The sequence below is a fragment of the Gopherus evgoodei genome, chromosome 6 (genome assembly GCF_007399415.2).
Source record: "Gopherus evgoodei ecotype Sinaloan lineage chromosome 6, rGopEvg1_v1.p, whole genome shotgun sequence".
Classification (NCBI taxonomy): Eukaryota; Metazoa; Chordata; order Testudines; family Testudinidae; genus Gopherus; species Gopherus evgoodei.
This window is the reverse complement of record NC_044327.1, coordinates 108,670,923-108,690,323: the sequence shown is the minus strand read 5'-3', so window position 1 is coordinate 108,690,323 and position 19,401 is coordinate 108,670,923. Positions and strand designations below refer to the sequence as shown.

The 19,401-nt window shown below is 40.4% G+C and overlaps 1 protein-coding gene across 5 annotated transcripts in view; it reads right to left on the bottom strand.

The window, feature by feature from the left end:
• Nucleotides 1–11,503: 11,503 nt before the first annotated feature.
• FYB1 (FYN binding protein 1) overlaps nt 11,504–19,401 on the bottom strand; it is a 150,676-nt gene continuing 142,778 nt past the window's right edge. For all 5 annotated transcript variants that reach the window (XM_030566629.1, XM_030566630.1, XM_030566628.1 and 2 more), the window contains 3 exons: nt 15,590–15,623; nt 14,366–14,397; nt 11,504–14,233 (listed from right to left, as the gene is read on the bottom strand). In XM_030566629.1, the coding sequence (XP_030422489.1) occupies nt 14,211–14,233; nt 14,366–14,397; nt 15,590–15,623 (89 nt within the window). In that variant the 3' untranslated portion in view covers nt 11,504–14,210. The remainder of the gene's footprint in view (nt 14,234–14,365; nt 14,398–15,589; nt 15,624–19,401) is intronic.

Here is a 19,401-nt window from a genome sequence, read left to right as displayed (position 1 = left end):
GCCAACAAGTCACTAGACTGGATTGCTGCTGTTTAAAATACTTCTGCAGCCTTGTAACTTCAACAGGCTTCTCTGGCAGCTTTACCTCTGACCTGCTAAGTGGTGAAAATGAAAGTGCTTATGAAAAAGGCCCAAAATGGCAGATACAAAGAAACAGTTTAGAAAACTCCAGACTGCCCCTGTCAACTTACCATGTTGTAAAAACAATGAGGAGTCCTTGTGGCACCTTACAGACTAACAAATTTATTTGGGCATAAGCTTTCCTGGGCTAGAGCCCACTTCATCAAATGCATTAAGTGAAAAATACAGAAGCAGGTATAAATACATGAAAGGATGGGGGTTGCTTTGCCAAGTGTGAGGTCAGTCTAATGAGATAAATCAAGATGAAGTGCGCTCTAGCCCCTGAAAGCTTATGCCCAAATAAATTTGTTAGTCTCTGAGGGTATGTCTACATCTACAATTTTGCAGCGCTGGTTGTTACAGCTGTATTAGTACAGCTGTATAGGGCCAGCGCTGCAGAGTGGCCACACTTACAGCAACCAGCGCTGCAAGTGGTGTTAGATGTGGCCATACTGCAGCGCTGTTGGGCGGCTTCAAGGGGGGTTTGGGGAACGCGAGAGCAAACCGGGGAAGGAGACCAGCTTCGCCGCGGTTTGCTCTCGCGTTCCCCGAACCCCCCTGCAAACCGCAGGGAAGGAGACCTGCTTGCACGGAGGTTCGGGGAGCGCGAGAGCAAACCGGGGAAGGAGACCAGCTTTGCCGCGGTTTGCTCTCGCGTTCCCCGAACCACCCTGCAAACCGCAGGGAAGGAGACCTGCTTGCACAGGGGTTCGGGGAACACGAGAGCAAACCGGGGAAGGAGACCAGCTTCGCCACGGTTTGCTCTCGCGTTCCCCGAACCCCCCTGCAAACCGCAGGGAAGGAGACCTGCTTGCACGGAGGTTCGGGGAACGCGAGAGCAAACCGGGGAAGGAGACCAGCTTCGCCGCGGTTTGCTCTCGCGTTCCCCGAACCACCCTGCAAACCGCAGGGAAGGAGACCTGCTTGTTCGGGGAACGCGAGAGCAAACCGGGGAAGGAGACCAGCTTCGCCGCGGTTTGCTCTCGCGTTCCCCAAACCACCCTGCAAACCGCAGGGAAGGAGACCTGCTTGCTCGGGGTTCGGGGAACGCGAGAGCAAACCGGGGAAGGAGACCAGCTTGATTACCAGAGGCTTCCTCAGGTATGCTGGGATACCTGCTTATTCCATGGAGGTCAAGAAAAGCGCTGGTAAGTGTCTACACTTGATTACCAGCGCTGAATCACCAGCGCTGGATCCTCTACACCCGAGACAAAACGGGAGTACGGCCAGCGCTGCAAACAGGGAGTTGCAGCGCTGGTGATGCCCTGCAGATGTGTACACCTCCTAAGTTGCAGCGCTGTAACCCCCTCACCAGCGCTGCAACTTTGTGATGTAGACAAGCCCTGAGATGCCACAAGGACTCCTCATTGTTTTTGCTGATACAGACTAACACGGCTACCACTCTGAAACCCATTACCCTGTTGTGCTGCCTTCAATCTAATTCTGTACCTTTGTAGAATATGTGGCAAAATGCCTTCTTTTCCAGGACAGCTTGCAGTGCTGGAAGCTGACTTCTTACATAAGTGTTCAGCCACCACATCTAAAGATTTTGCTTGGGTTTCTCAAGTGACATTGCTTTTTTGATTCCCCTCACAAAAACTCCACACCTTCTGTACCCTCATGCCTGCCGTATTCAGGCAAAAGCCTAAATAAGCTGAAGTGCTTGACAGCATGTGCTGAAGGTCAGGAATCTCTGCTTCTGAAGGACCACAGATGAAGCAAGTTTTCAGTGAATGGCTCTACACGTAAGAACACCAATGTCCTGATATTTCAGTCTCTGTTACCTCGAATGTTACAAGTAGGGTTGCCAGTTTTGGTTGGATGTATTCCTGGAAGTTTTATCACATGACATGAACTTTAATTAAAGATTAATATTTAATTCCTGGAGACCCCAGGACAATCCTGGAGGATTGGCAACCCTGGTCTCAAATGATCTTAATTGCTGTGATCACTAATGGGAAGAAAGCCACACAGCCAGGATAGAAAATCATGTGGAGCTGTATAGATCAAGGTGAACACCTTGAATTGCATCTGCAAGCAAATAAGAAGTTAGGACAGGGGCTCTCAGACTTTTTTACTGGTGACCCCTTTCACATAGCAAGCCTCTAAGTGTGACTCCCCCTTATAAATTAAAAACACTTTTTAATACATTTAACACCATTATAAATGGTGGAGGCAAAGCAGGATTTGGGGTGGATGTTGACAACTCATGAGCCCCCATATAATCACCTCATGACCCCCTAAGGGGTCACGACCCCCATTTTGAGAACCCATGAATTACGATAACTTTGTGCCCTTCAGCTGATACTACTAACTAAGCAGATTACCAGTCATTTTCCTCTCTCTGAAGTCTACCTGGCACCCCTGGGACAGTTGGAAGGCTAGAGGCATCCTGTATTTTGAACTTTGGCAAATTATGACTATACTCCTTCGATAGCAGGAGAGTCACTATCCACCCTTTCACCGTGCTTCCTTTCATCCTAGCCCTTTTTCATACTGTACACCTAGAAATCAAAAGAGGCTATCATCCAGGTTTAACAAAAAGTAGACAAGGTGCATAGCAATAGCATTGCCACACAAAACTTTTCATAATTTGCCCTGGTGACAATGCAACTTTGGAGAACCCTAAAATAGAGAGCTCATGGGTCAATAGACAATGTTCCAATACCTCCCTTTGAGATCACACAGAGAAGAATGAAATCACTCAAGCAATCTCATCTACCCCAGGCAGTATCTGCCAATGATTCATCAGAATCTTGGTGCCCATACCAAAGACACTTAAGATTTATCTAAATCTCCAGAATACATCAATCGCAATCAGTGGACATGACTTGTTCCTGTGAATTTTTATTATTTTAATTGACTAATCTCACAGTAGACCCTGATCCAAAGCTTACTGAAGTCAATGAATGCTCACATGGATTTCAGTAGGCTTTGAGTGGGGCCCATAGGGCCTGGAAAGATTTAATTTAATTTCATATATAAATTATGTGGGCCCAAGCTATAAACTACATTTGTAAGTGATTCTTCTACCACTTGTGCAGGGAATATAGCAAGTTAATGCAATTATTAAAAGAATAATGTCAAGAAGTTTACATCCACAATTTCACTTACTTTAACATTATAATCTGGTAGAAAATATGCTTTAAACATTTGACTTTTAAATCCACCCATTTGTGAAAAATAGCTGTTTATTGTACAGAAGAGTTTACAAGATTTAGCACACAAACCATGACATTAAACTATGAACACATACATTTAAAATAACAGCATGAGTCTCTTCAGGGAAGCTCTGCACTTCTCAAAGTGCAGTTTTACTCCGAAAAGTGTCTGTATAAAAATGGCACCTTTTTACTCAATAGATCATCATCCTTTCTGTATTTTTAATCAGATCTTGAACCAGTACTGGCATCTCCTCCTTCTAACTTTAGTGACTAAAATGGGTTTTGATTACTGTTTGCAGAGCCAACACAGCAAAAATTGAATGATCTACAGGTTGTATTCTACTCATACATCAACAGAATTATTTACTGAATTTCAGTCAGTTACACACCTCTGCAAATCAACTGAAGGCAACAAACAGCACAGATGTAACTGAAGGCCTAATTTAACTTTCAGCACCTTTATTGTAATGGTATGGGATAGGAGGAACCTCAGAACAACTCTCACAGCTAAGCTAAGCTTGCTGGACTAGCAGATCTTTGAAAAAAAAAATCCTTTTCCTTGTAAACTGAGCACTGATATGAAAACCGCCCTGTCTTTACAGGGATTCTGGCAAGCATGTTTGATAAAAAAAAATATGCCTATACCATTAAAATGGACTTCTATCTTCTTTGTTAACTTTTAAAAATTAACTTAATTCTTCTGTCAACCATGGGATTGAAAGCTCTGAATATCAAAGTCTGATCTATCCATAGAACTGGGGCAATGTAGTTCTCACTTACTCATACAGCTTTGTCAATGTACCTCACACTTTAGCCTGTAAATGTGAGAGAAGGTGTCAGGGTTACAGTATCAATTGCACCTTAGACTCTTAGTCTGTCTTGAGTGCACCCCTGAGAGAACTGCATTACAACACCTCACTATAGATAGAATGATACAGTACAACCACTCTTAAACTGGCTGTCTTGGCTGCAGCCCCTTGGTTTCTAATCATATTAACAACATAGGCCCAACTTGATTTTAGCACCTGTTTTCCTCCAGAAGCCTGTGACAGTATAACTTTGCAGTTACACAGAAATGGCATCTTCAAAACAGCGCATTATTTGTTCACTCCTCAAAGCTATAAAACACATAGAGCAAAGGGTAAAACCAATACAAGGCCCACACACATAGGTTTTTTTATATCTTTAATCCTCGGTTCAGTCTGAGAAAAGGGGTAATCCACTCTGGCCTGGATGGAGTCAAATGGGATATTCCTCCTTAGTTCCCCCACCTTTGTTTCTTCAAGGAGCTTTATCTTTGCCGTTGTTTTGGTTCTTGTTAGGGCTGTCAAGTAATTAAAAAAATTGCGATTAATCACTCTGTTAAACAATAATAGAATACTATTTATTTAAATATTTGTGGATGTTTTTACATTTTCAAATATGTTTGTTTCAATTACAACACAGAATACAAAGTGTACAGTGCTCACTTTATATTTATTTTTATTACAAATATTTGCACTGTAAAAAACAAAAAAAAAGTATTTTTCAAGTCACCTAGTACAAGTACTGTAGTGCAATCTCTTTATCATGAAAGTTGAACTTACAAATGTAGAATTAAGTATAAAAAATAACTGCATTCAAAAATAAAACAATGTAAAACTTTAGAGCCTACATGTCCTCTCAGTCCTACTTCAGCCAATCACTCAGACTAACAAGTTTAGTTACAATTTGCAGGAGATAATGTTGCCTGCTTCTTGTTTACAATGTCACCTGAAAGTGAGAAAACATGTTCACACAGCGCTTTTTGTTGCCGGCATCACAAGATGCGCTAAAGATTCATATGTCCCTTCAGGCTTCAACCATCATTCCAGAGGACATGCATCCATGCTGATGATGGGTTCTGCTTGATAACAATCCAAAGCAGAGCGAACTGACGCATGTTCATTTTCATCATTTGAGTCAGATGCCACCAGCAGAATGTGGATTTTTGGAGTCAGTTGCCACCAGCAGGGCTGCCCACGGGGGAGGGAGGGGGCAAGTGGGGCAATTTGCCCCAGGCCCCGCAGGCACCCCATGAGAGTTTTTTTGGGGCCCCTGGAGCAGGATCCTTCACTCGCTTCGGGGGCCCTGGAAAACTCTTGTGGGGCCCAGGCCCCTGGAGCTTCTTCCACTCTGGGTATTTGGCAGCAGGGGGTCCTTCTGCCCCGGGACCTGCCACCAAAGTGCCAGGTCTTCGGCGGCAATTCTGTGGCAGGGTGTCCTTCCGCTCCAGGACTCGCTGCCGAAGTGCCCCGAAGACCCACGGCGGGGGATCCTTCCACCCCGGGACCCATCGCCGAAGTGCTGGGTCTTCAGCAGCAATTTGGCAGCGGGGACGCCCCGCTGCCAAAGACCCCAAGCCCCTGAATCATCTGGGCAGCCCTGGCCACCAGTAAAAGGTAGGTTTTGGTTCTGTAGTTTCCGTATCTGAGCGTTGCTCTTTTAAGACTTCTGAAAGCATGGTTCACACCTTGTCACACTCAGATTTTGGATAACAGTTCCAATTCTTAAATCTTGAGTCGAGAGTGCTGTACCTATTTTTAGAAATCTCACATTGGTACCTTCTTTGCATTTTGTGAACGTGTTCTTAAAACGAACATGTGCTTGGTCATTATCTGCTATAACATGAAATATATGGCAGAATGTGGGTAAAACAGAGCAGGAGACATATAGCAGGAGAACTCCCCCCCCAAAGAGTTCAGTCACAAATTTAATTAATGTTTTTTTTTAACGAGCATCATCAGCATGGAAGCATGACCTCTGGAATGATGGCCGAAGCATGGAGGGGGCCTACAAATGTTTAGCATATCAGGCACGTAAATACCTTGCAATGCTGGCTACAAAAGTGCCATGCAAATGCCTGTTCTCACTTTCAGGTGACATTGTTAATAAGAAGCGGGCAGCATTATCTCCCATAAATGTAAACAAACTTGTTAATCTTAGCGATTAGCTGAATAAGAAATAGGACTGAGTGGACTTGAGTACACTTAAGTAACAAAAAAAAATCTATATTTGTAAGTTATTTTTTTACTATAAAGAGATTGCTCTACAGTACTTGTATGAGGTGAATTGAAAAATACTTTTTTTATCATTTTACAGTGTAAATATTTGTAATAAAAATAATAATATAAAGTAAGCACTTTGTATTCTGTGTTGTAAAAGAAATCAATATATTTGAAAATGTAGAAAAACATCCAAAATATTTAATAAATTTCAATTAGTGTTCTATTGTTTAACAGTGCAGGTAATTATTTTAAGTTAATCACATGAGTTAACTGTGATTAATTGACAGCCCTAGTTCTTTTTGGTTCCCCCTTTATAGCCTCCTTTGATTTAACTGGTGGCTTACAGGCATGTTAATATCAAACAGGTAACCTGAAGGATATATGCTATTTATAAAAAATACTACACATAACTTCCTCACTTTCCAAATATGGTAATTTCTATTTCCATATCCAGCCAATCCTGGGCCTTTCTGAAAATGGCAAAAAAGAGTGCAGTTGTGATAATGGTTTCATGATATGGAATTGTGTTCACTAGGAAATGTATCAGGATTAATTCATTTCACACAGGCCACTAAAATTCCATGTAATGGCATTTAGTCACTACTTACCTCTGGTCTGTATTTGAACCTAGGTTTGCTGAAACTTGGGGTGCTGGGGGTTGGTAACAACCAAATACAGGGTTTTTGCTTTCAGCACTCCCATTTTAAATATTGTTCCAGCACCCCTGTTTGAACCTGTGAGCTACAAATTATCAATTATTAATCCCATTACCAGTGTCATACAGGCACTCACTCACTTGTGTTAAGAAGAACTCCACTACTATTCTCCAAAAAAATAGGGCTAGTTACAAAAGAGTAACTTTTTAACTGTCGGATAATGTTTTGCTTTGTTGTTGCGGAACAAGTCAGTCAGACAGCAGAGGGAACACAGTTTAATCAGTGGACTCCACTCTGCTAGCAAAACCAGAAAACCCACCACTCTGCTAACAAAAACAGAAATCGCCTATGATGCTGACACACAAAGCAATGTCATAACCAATGGGAGCCATATTGATTTCCGCTCCATCGAAGACAAGGGGTAAATCTATGTTTGCAACATAAAAAAAAAGGTTGAGGTTTTATTTTTAAGCTTCAATTATTACAAAGAAAGTAAATGATGAAAAGTACAGTAGCTTTAACTTCCACTTGGATATTTGCCAGGTCTCCACAGAAGCATACTGCAGAATGAGTCTGCTTCTCAATCCAGTGACTTGTGAAACTCGTGCTCTGGAAAGAGCAGCCTTCTCAGGATTGGGATCAGCACTATTTGGATCCTTTTGTGCTGCCCGCTCTGCTCTTGTTTAACAGGTAATGCAAAAGAAAATATGATGACATTGATCTGAGGGCTCGTGCACATGACAAAGCTTTAGCTGTTAAACAAGTATAATTATACCAATATAGTTAAACTGCTATCGTTATACAGGTGTAATGCTCCATGTGGACACTCTTATTCCAGAATAAGATTGGCGCTTTTTTGTTTATTTAGTTTAACCCCCTTTCAAAGAGACGTGCCTCAGGTTCAGCAAAACAGCATGACCTAATTGGATGTGATATCCAGTGATAAGATGATAAGGCAGCACTTTCAAAGTTTGTCATTCTTTAAAATAGGAACAATATACAGTCCTTACTGATTGCAACCAGGTAAAATATAAGTATTCTTTTACTGTCTAGTTATGGAGAAAAATAATTTAAAAAATGCACGTAACCATGCAGTATAAAATGTAAAAACTCTGACAGCTTAAAGCTTTTCAAGTGATACAACAGGTCTTGTTAACTTACTGTGTGGTTTGCTTAACTGTTGCTTAATGCATTCCTGCATTTACCGGTCCATTTATGTAAAGTTATTCATGGCATTCTGTACCACTTAAGCTCTGAAAAGCTGCAGATATTGAGTCTGCCTGTGGTTGACATATTAATAATGGAAATTTGCTCTGAGGCAAAAGACTTTAAGAAACAAAACTATTATATGGCTTGAGATTTAAATGTTGCCACAGAGAGGAGGATGTATATAAATGAGGCTCTTCACTCCAAACTGGAAATCACCTGATTTAGTGACTGCAGAGACAATTTTCTTTTAAATTTTGAGTCTATTTTTCTGAAAGTTGTAGTGTCAACTGCAGAAGCAGTTGATTATGTGCTTGGGTAGGGACTGGTAAAATGCTAACAACATATTTATACCAATATTCTTTTACATTCATATAACTATATGGAAATGGATGAACTCCCTGAGTATGCTTACTGGACTCAACATACAACATGAGAACCAGCTACCTTCATACAGTCAGTACAAAATGGCTTATTGTGACCATCCACTCTAGTAATGAAAGGGGTAGAAAAAAGTAATGGGATGCAAAAGAAAACACCTGATACTTTTTATTGTTTTTCAGCTGGCCCCAGTCAGACATGTGGTTATGGCTTTCTTACACCTTATACCTTATAGCAGAGGTAGGCAACCTATGGCACGTGTGCCGAAGGCGGCACATGAGCTGATTGTCCATAGCAGTCACACTGCCCAGGTTCTGGACACTGGTCTGGGGGGTCTACATTTTAATTCAGTTTTAAATGAAGTTTCTTAAACATTTTAAAAACCTTATTTACTTTACATACAACAATAGTTTAGTTATATATTATAGACTTACAGAAAGAGACAGTCTAAAAATGTTAAAATGCATTACTGGCTCGCGAAACCTTAAATTAGAGTGAATAAATGAAGACTCGGCACACCATTTCTGAAAGGTTGCCAAACCCTGCCTTATAGCCTCCTTGTCTGAACCCTGAAGGAAGTTCCCCGGGTGATAGTGAGAGAAGGAAAGTGCATTTGGCCTAATTTCAGATTCTGTTGGATAAGTGGAATGAAACTCAAAATACTAGAATCATAGTCCTCTTTAGTGGTTGCTGAATCACTGAGCTTCTGCTGCTATCACCCACTGAGTTAAGAATCTTGCACAAAAAGAGTCTTTAAACAGCACAGCCATAAAAAATATGAATGTGCAGGGGTCAGGGACACAGGAGCAGGTGAGCCAGGGACAAAGAAGCAGAAGAGCAGGGGATAGAGCATCATGGTCAAAGAATCAGAGGACAGTGGAACAATTAATAGTGATAGAAATTAGGAGAGCAAAGGATAGAGACAGGGAGAAGAATAGGACAGAGAAGCCTACAGCATGGGGCAGCGCCCCTGGCAGGGAAAGGAGTACGGTGCCAAAGAGATAGCACCTCTTCAAATCAACACAGAGACAGGAGACTGCAAAAGACTTGGAAATAGTGTCCAAAGTAGGAGAGCGAGCTGGGGAGAGTGTCCAAAGTGGTGTCTGGAGAGCTGGCAGAACAGGTAGCTAGGGAATGTGGCCCTTCCATCAGTCAGGAAGAAAAGGAGACAGGACTCTCAGTTTGTGTGTGCATATTTTGGAAACAGTTCCCACCTAAAATGCATGCATACAAATGGGAGAAGCAAGGAGATTTTCCTGCTAAGAGTTTGAAAATCAGAAGTCAGGCCAAAAAAGAATTAGAAAAAAAAGCCAGGTTGAGGGTTTGGGGTTTTTTTATTGCCTCATAATGCTCGTGCTTACCAAGTTGGCAATATTGCTTCTCTCGGGCTGCTGCTTTATCTAAGGAACATTGTAAATGTCCTATTCAAACAGCAGCAAAATCCCAAAAAACAAACAAACCCTATGTTGATATCAGGGCCCGGAGAATGTAGATAATACAATTTTAGGATTCTCCCCTATTTTTTGTTGCATTCTACATTATCCTGTAAATTCTAAGATTTTGTTTAAATAAATTGTTTTATAAGGCTGCAGCCACCCAAGCATAAACAGATATGCTGTGCTACTGGTATGCATAAAACTAACCGCAATTCAGTGAAAAATTTAAGCATGTGATTATCTTATATTTAACATTGAAGTCATTTGGACACTTTTGACAATCTTGGCCTTCTTCTGTCTGTACCTCCTTTCCTCATCTCAGAAATAGGGATTATAATATTTTCCTATCTACCAAGAGAATTGTGAAGATAAATTAATTAATATTCATGAGTATCTCAGATTTTATTATGATGAGAGCCATAGAGAAACAAAGAGGAAATAAATAATTCTGTATTCAGTGCAAGGTTTGGAAAGTGTGTGGTAAATAAGTCAGGGGTCACTAATTGAATGATGAGGATTGAACAGTTCTCTTAGTTTCACTTTATGCACTGAATGAGGCAGGGATTCTGTGGAAAAAAAATAGTATGTCATGTAATGCACAATTAAAGACAATAAGACACATATCCACAAGAGGGCAGAATTAAAAGTTGCACAGACAAGCTTAATTTGGGCATTTCCTAACTTTAATGATTTTCTTGTAAGGCAGAGTTTTTGTGGTATGAGTTGGAGCTATGATGTACATGTGTTAAGGGTTGGATTAGGTTACTATAGTAAGGCCACACCCTTCTCGTGGCCTGATCAGCTCCTTCAGAATCTAAATTTTCATTTACAATTTTTGTAAAGCTTGTACCTCTTTGATTACAAATATATCCATCTGAAGATGAACAGACACAGTACTCAAATGTGCAAACGGACTGAAACTATAGCTCCCAAGAATAAATTTGCCTCACCTCCACCAAAGGCCCTAAAAGCACTCGGCTCAATGGGATTGGTGGTGAGAAGGGTTGTGCAAGAGGACTCCCCATAGAGATGTGGTTTATTAATATAGTGTGGGGAGTAGCCAAAGGAGTGGCAGTAATATGGATTGAAAAATAACACCCCCTGTTCAGGAATGCACAGAGAATCAGTTGCTACTGTACAATCCATAACCTGTAGTAAAAGCAGATAAATGGCTCCAAAACCACTGAGTTGGAAGGAGAATTCCTTTTCTCTCAGCACTCCTTGATACTCAGCTTTTTTCACTGGACATGGCACAGGGTGCAACATTTGCTCCTAAGATAGACGCAAGCAGACTGACTCTATTTGATACAACTGGGTGTTAACACTGAAGTTTAATTACCTCCTTTTTAATATCAACTTTGTTAACTATTTCACTGTTGAATACTTTAGCAGACATATCTAGCTACTTCAGGATTGTGGATGGAGTTTGGGATTATGAGAGTAGGAATGTGAGCAGACTACCAGCACCTTTCACCTTTCCTTGGGAATTTTTAAAGATGGCAGAATAGACTACATAAGAGAAAAGACCAAGATACAATCTTTATTATGCTGTTCCATACTTCATGTTTTTCAACAATATAGGCATAGACTTTTCTATCTGAAAGTTTTCCTGCTTACATTTCACATTTTAAAAAGTCATTACTAGCAAAGTAATGTCACATCTGTAGTAGTATGCTGTCACATCAGTCGTAACATTGACTTACAGATAGTCTGCTGCTCAGTGGCAATTTTGGCAGAAGGCAGTGCACCCACATTTCTCATTGGAAGTGCACACTTTCATTTAAAGAAAGAAAAAAGATTGTATCGAGAGAATGGCATTGGTAAAATAAAAATAATTTACTTCAGTGATTTGCTAGTATATTATGACACTTTTAATCAGTCTGAATGGGCCATGTTACATTATGATCTATAAAGTTATATATTATCTACAGCTGTTATGATTATGAGAGATATTAAGAATATTTGGAAACTGGAAGAAATATTCAAAATATATTGTTAAAAGCTCACAAAGGGTGAAATTCACACCTGCACAGGGGGACAATAAGAGGTTTATGTACCACTCAAGTCCAGCTTAAGTCCTTGTATTTGTCCTCTACACAGGGTAAATTGTACACAATGATTGGGGTATGATTCCATTCTCATTGAAGTCATGTCATTAACTGTAAAAGGAACAAGACTGGGTATTTACATAGGAAATCAAACAAACTTTTTTGTGAGTAATTAATGGTGGCTAGGTATGAAAATATTTTTCCACTAGCTGGCAGGTAGCCCTACATTTCAGTGTCTGAATTCCAGCTGAGCCTTCTGTCACATCCTTATTTTGATACACTGTCTTCAGTGCCTTTGAAAAATAAAACACATTGTAGCTGCTAAATAGTTGAAAACATTCATGGTACTTAAGAGAGGCAAGATTTCAAATTTGGATGCGAGCAGTGGTGCTTAAATGCCTAAAATAGGTTTTTGTGTGCCTATGTACTGATGTGAACTTCCAGATGCAGAACTGGAGGCTCTAATTCAGTGCAAAACTTCAAAACTGGCTCTAGAGTATAAAAATCTCTTATTTTTAAATATTATTTAGACTATGGCTTACAGGTGGTTATGTGATGTTAAATCATTTTTGCTACTAAACATCATTAAAAATTTGTTCTATTTAATTTTATACTTGATTTCCTTCTATACCTTGTCTACAGAGATTTATTATGGACAATAACTGCTGTAGCTGTCCTAGTCCAAGCCCTAGGGTTAAAACCTGGCTCTACTGAAATCAATGGCAAAACTCGCACTGAGCCAAGATTTCCCCCTGGTGTATGCAGGCTTAACTACTATAAGCAGTAATTTTTACTTACTTTGGTTTCAAGCAGGGGTAAGCTGCACTATTGGAAGTCATAGTTTATAGCAGTTTTGCCTGTCTTCATTAGGGCTTTGCACTAATCCTACTACACTGGTGTTAGCTGGTTACCGATGGCCGAAATTCCCAAGGTAGACAATACCTGAGAAGCTACAAATAAAATCTCATTTTCTAAACGTTTTCTTCTTGTATGTTTGGGATTCATTGTTAATATTATTGTATTTTCAATTGATCCTGATACTGATAAGTGCAAAGTAATACTAATCATTATTACATACTTATTTTACTATAAAGACTTGCTTATTTGTATAATAGCATCATCAATGAAGCTGGCAGTTTTAGAAATAGGTTTTGTTAGTTAAGTTGTGCTCCTTCATTTAGCTGACTCTAGTGTAAGAAAGCAATATTTAAAAGAAAAATCTCAGCATCAAAATGTTGCAATTTCAGACTATGTATCTATATTAAATGGAGAGGCTATTCCCTATCAGATTATACAATTATAAGACATAGATTTTCATGGCTAAACTACAATAATGACTTGGCAATTTCCCTTTAAACTAAACAGAGAGTAAAACCTTAGGATAAACATCCTGAAAATCTGCTGAATAACAGTGATGTGCTATATAGTTAAGGAGAGCCTTCCATGGCTAGTATCTCAGAAGTGTTGTACATAAGACACATTAAAAAAACCCTGATACATTATGTTTATTATTGTGTAATTGTTATGTATTCAAAAATAACACACAAAACATTTAATGATCATTTTAGAGAACTACAGTCTATTACTGGTACAGTATAAAACTTTAGCAGTAGAGGCACATGGCCATGTTTATCACATGAACCCTGACTATTAAAATTGGGCTTTTGGGTCAAGGATGTATTGGCTTCTTTGCCACCCACTTCTATTTCCTGCTTTCACAACGATGCCTACCATTGGTGGTTACATTTTTTTTCGTGATGCTGTCCTCCACAAAGAGGGCAATCCATGCCATCAGGGCCTACTTGCCCACATATCCTTCGTAGCAGTGAATTGGCATCTCTGGGTGAAGTTGCCTGATGAATTGTTTTTATATGGACCAGTGGACTGTGGCAGAGGCAGAAAGGATACATTTGATGAAAACTTTAATTTCAGTTCAGATTACCCAAATTGTAGTTGTGCTGATACATGACAAAGAGAAAGTGCCATTCAAAGCAATAAATCCAAAAGATCTAATGTTTGACACAGGTTAACCAAAACCTGGTACATGTAGAAGGGTAATCACTGATGATAGCCATAAATTGTGACTAATTAGCTTTGGTGATGTTTTATGCCAATTGGAAATCCAGAGGAGATATTACCCCCAATGAAACTCACACTTTACCAATATTCAAGATTAATCATTATCATAGATGCAACCTGAATGGGAAAGAAAATGCAAAAATATTAGTATTGCATAATAATTTACTACTAGCATAGATTTAAAAAAGTGATTCATTTCAGCTACATTACATCTAACAATTACTCTGTTGTTTGAAATGTGCAACATACCATCAGCAATATCATCGTAGATATCTCCATCACTGTGAATTTAGAAAGAGAAAAATATATTTTAGCTTAAAAAACTCATATAGTATATATTCTTATTTGCAAGTAGATACAAAATCAGGTATCATGGTCTAGACCCATATCAAGTAATTAAACATGGTTAAGGAAATATTGTATTTATACATAGACTTCAGAAATTTCTATATTTGGAAGGATCGTTCTGAAATCAGGATAGGTGTAGATGGCAATGTGCTCAAGGAACTGAAGAATAGACATGGATAACATTTTTTAGAAAATGGCTTTTTTCAAACGCAATCATGTAAGAAAAAATGATAACTAAAAATCATCATTTTTGGGACTACTTTTACAAAATGTTCATTTAAAATGAAATGGTCATTGATTTTTATTTATTTTTTTAACCAATAAATGAAAACAGTAGTAGAGGGAATCATCATACACTTAAACTTTCTCAGAAGATGTTCAGCAATATAATAATGGGACTGGAGAAAGTAAATGTTAGACAACACGTTTGCTAATGTGCATCTACAAATAGTACATAGCCTCCAAAGAGTATATTTTCAAAACAAGTTATTTACTTATGCACTTATTTATGTAATTGAATAGTCCCATTGGCTTTAATGGGACAACTCACATGTTTAAAGTTAAGTGCATGTATAAGGGTGTGCAGGGTTGAGACCTAAATCTGTCATCTAATTTGGTGTTTAAGGGCCTGATCCAAACCCCACTGAAGTCAATGGAAAGACTCCCATTTACTTTTATGGGCTTTGGATCAGGCCCTGCGTGCTGATCCCAGTGCAACAGACTGTGTATTTGAAGCAGAAATACGAGCCAAATTCTGCTTTGGGTTACACCTGTGCAGCCCCGGTGGAATTACACAGAAGAAAATTAGAGGAGAAATTGGTCTAATATATTTAAACATTTGAAATTGCCATCATTTTAATTAATGTGCAGTTAAATAATGATTATAATATTCAAATGATGGATTAAGACGTGTTTTGTGTAATTTTTCAATGCTCAGTCAATAATACAGGAGAGGTTCCGTAGATAATTTCAAACATAAATGTGGGAAAGATAAGTTTCATAACCAATCTAGCAATAAACTCATACAATACAATATTTTATTTTCACTTTTAGTTGCACAATGAGTAGTTAACAGCAAAACTGAATATGTTATGACAAGTTTCCAGAAGATCATTTAGTACTTACTTCTCCACTAAACTGCATCTCAGGACATAGCCATCTGTAAAATTAAATATACATATATATATTTAATTTCAATGTCAATTTACATTATATTTCTTGAGTTCCCCAGAGAAGGGCATTTTTTAATATATAAAATAGAAATGTACCCTATATACCCACGGTACAATAAAAAGAAAGAGGTTGTAATTATGGAGAATTTACACACGATACTGAAATCAATTTAAAGTGATTAATTCATCATTAATTATTATTGTAATGAGAAGTAGCAGTAGTAGTAGTAATATTATGGTGGCACCTAGAGGTCACAATCAGAGATCAGGGATCCATTGTGCTATGCACCATACAGGCACATAAACTGTAATTTTTCATGTCATTGTAATGAATTTCCATTGCTCAGACACCTAGTCGTATGGGGAACAGAGAGGAATTCAAGTTGTACAGGATCAGATTTTATTTCTTATTTTAATTTCTTGGTTATTTAGAAGATGTGTGAAACAATGTCAGATTGCACAAGTTTTAACATCTCTCCCGCCCCCGCCTGCCACTGATAGCAGGCTTATAACCATCCCCTCTGCTGTCCCAGCACTGACAGCCCAAGCTGTCAGTCAAGCACAGGACTCATCCAGGGCCTGGCCAACAGCTTGGGCTGTCAGACCCACTTCGACTGAAAGCCAACAACCGAGGTTAGTAATGCAGTGTCTACATGGACACCGTGTCTCCCTGACTACGTTGACATAAGCCCTACACCTCTCATGGAGGTTGTTATAACCTTATTCCCAGATTTTGGACCTTAGCGTCCAAAATATGGGGGTTAGCATGAAAACCTCCAAGCTTAGTCACCAGCTTGGACCTGGTACCTGCTGCCACCACCCAAAAAATTAGAGTGTTTTGGGGCACTCTGGTCCCACTGAAAAACCTTCCCTGGGGACCCCAAGACCCAAATCCCTTGAGTCTCACAACAAAGGGAAATAATCCTGATTCCCTTCCCCCCTCCAGGTGCTCCTGGAGGGATACACAGACACAAGCTCTGTGAAACTACGCAGAGTGATTCCCCCTCTCCGTTCCCAATCCTGGAACAAAAGCACTTTCCTCTTCACCCAGAGGAAATGCAAAATCAGGCTAGCAATCCAACACACAGCTCTCCCCTTGATTTCTTCCTCCCACCAATTCCCTGGTGAGTACAGACTTAATTTCCCTGAAGTAAAAAAAACTCCAACAGGTCTTAAAAGAAAACTTTATATAAAAAAGAAAGAAAAAATACAAATGTTCTCTCTGTATTAAGATGATACAACACAGGGTCAATTGCTTAAAAGAATATTGAATAAACAGCCTTATTCAAAAAGAATACAAATCAAAGCATTCCAGCACTTATATTCATGCAAATACCAAAGAAAAGAAACCATAGAACTTACTATCTGATCTCTTTGTCCTTACACTTAGAAACAGAAGACTAGAAAATAGAACTACTTCTCCAAAGCTCAGAGGAAATAGGCAGACAGACAAAAGACCTCTTACACAAACTTCCCTCCACCCAAAGTTGAAAAAATCCGGTTTCCTGATTGGTTCTCTGGTCAGGTGTTTCAGGTGAAAGAGACATTAACCCTTAGCTATCTGTTTATGACACGCCCCCCAAATTGCAGACAGTGGGGAAGCTCACTGGCGGCAATTTCTTCTAGAACTTGAAAATAAACAGATTAATACAACACATGCACCTTTACATATACTACTAAGTATATAACTAACAGACTTTAGATTTTAAGAACACTTTTTAACTACTGGATTCTGGGAAACTTTCACGGGAGAGCGCATCAGCAACTTTGTTAGAAGCTCCTGTGATGTGTTGAATTTCAAAATCAAAATCTTGGAGAGCTAAACTCCAACGAAGAAGTTTCTTGTTGTTCCCCTTGGCAGTATGAAGCCACTTTAGTGCAGCATGGTCAGTTTGTAGTTGGAACCGCCGTCCCCAAACATATGGGCGTAGCTTTTCCAGGGCGTACACAATGGCATAGCATTCCTTTTCACTGACTGACCAGTGACTTTCCCTCTCAGACAGTTTCTTGCTGAGAAACACGACAGGATGGAAGTTGTGATCTGTTGCTTCCTGCATGAGCACTGCTCCTATACCACGCTCAGATGCATCTGTGGTTACTAGGAATGGCTTGTTAAAGTCCGGGGCCCTGAGTACAGGGTCAGACATGAGCGTTGCCTTAAGCTGGGTAAAGGCTTTTTGACACTCATTAGTCCACTTAACGGCATTTGGCTGGGTCTTTTTGGTTAGGTCGGTCAATGGGGCAGCGATTTGGCTGTAGTGTGGTACAAATCGCCTGTAGTATCCGGCCAAGCCTAAGAAGGATTGGACCTGTTTCTTTGACCTTGGGACAGGCCACTTTTGGATAGCATCCACCTTGGCCTGTAGGGGGTTTATGGTTCCTCGACCCACCTGGTGCCCCAGGTAAGTCACTCTGTTTTGGCCTATTTGACACTTTTTGGCCTTAACAGTTAGTCCTGCCTGCCTGATGCGCTCAAAGACCTTTTCCAGGTGTAGTAGGTGTTCGGGCCAGGAGTCTGAAAAAATGGCCACATCATCGAGGTAGGCAACTGCAAATTCTCCCAGTCCAGCTAGTAGACCATCTACCAGCCTCTGGAAGGTGGCGGGTGCATTTCGAAGGCCGAAAGGAAGGACATTGAATTCATACACCCCCGCATGGGTGACGAATGCTGACCTCTCCTTGGCAGGTTCATCTAGCGGTACTTGCCAGTACCCCTTGGTTAAGTCTATTGTAGAGATGAACTGGGCACGTCCCAACTTTTCCAATAGCTCATCGGTACGTGGCATTGGATAGTTGTCCGGACGAGTTACAGCATTTAGCTTACGGTAGTCCACGCAAAAGCGTATTTCCCCATCTGGTTTGGGTACCAGAACCACTGGAGATGCCCATGCACTGGTAGATGGGCGGATTATACCCATCTGTAGCATGTTCTGGATCTCCCGTTCTATAGCAGCTTGGGCATGAGGAGACACCCGGTAGGGTGGGGTTCTGATTGGGTGAGCATTACCTGTATCAATGGAGTGGTATGCCCGTTCAGTCCGTCCTGGGGTGGCTGAGAACAATGGGGCGAAGCTAGTGCACAGCTCCTTGATTTGTTGCCGCTGCAGACGTTCCAGGGTGGTTGAGAGGTTCACCTCTTCCACGCCACCGTCTTTTTTTCTGTCGTAGTAGACACCGTCAGGCCACTCAGCATCATCTCCCTGGACTGTAAACTGACAAACCTGTAAGTCTCTGGAATAGAAAGGCTTGAGAGAATTAACATGGTACACTTTAGGCTTTAGTGAGGAATTGGGAAATGCTATGAGGTAGTTTACAGCTCCCAGGCGCTCTTGGACCGTGAATGGCCCTTCCCATGATGCTTCCATCTTATGGGCCTGTTGCGCCTTCAAGACCATAACCTGGTCTCCTACCTTGAAGGAACGTTCTCTGGCATGTCTGTCATACCAGGCCTTTTGCTCTTCTTGAGCATCCTTTAGGTTCTCTCTAGCAAGGGCTAAAGAGTGTCGGAGGGTGCTTTGTAGGTTGCTTACAAAGTCCAGAATGTTAGTTCCTGGAGAAGGCGTAAACCCCTCCCATTGCTGCTTCACCAACTGTAATGGCCCCTTAACCTCGTGACCATACACAAGTTCAAATGGTGAAAACCCTAAACTGGGATGTGGTACAGCCCTGTAGGCAAACAGCAACTGCTGCAACACTAGGTCCCAATTATTGGAGAATTCGTTGATGAATTTTCTTATCATGGCCCCCAAAGTTCCATTGAACCTT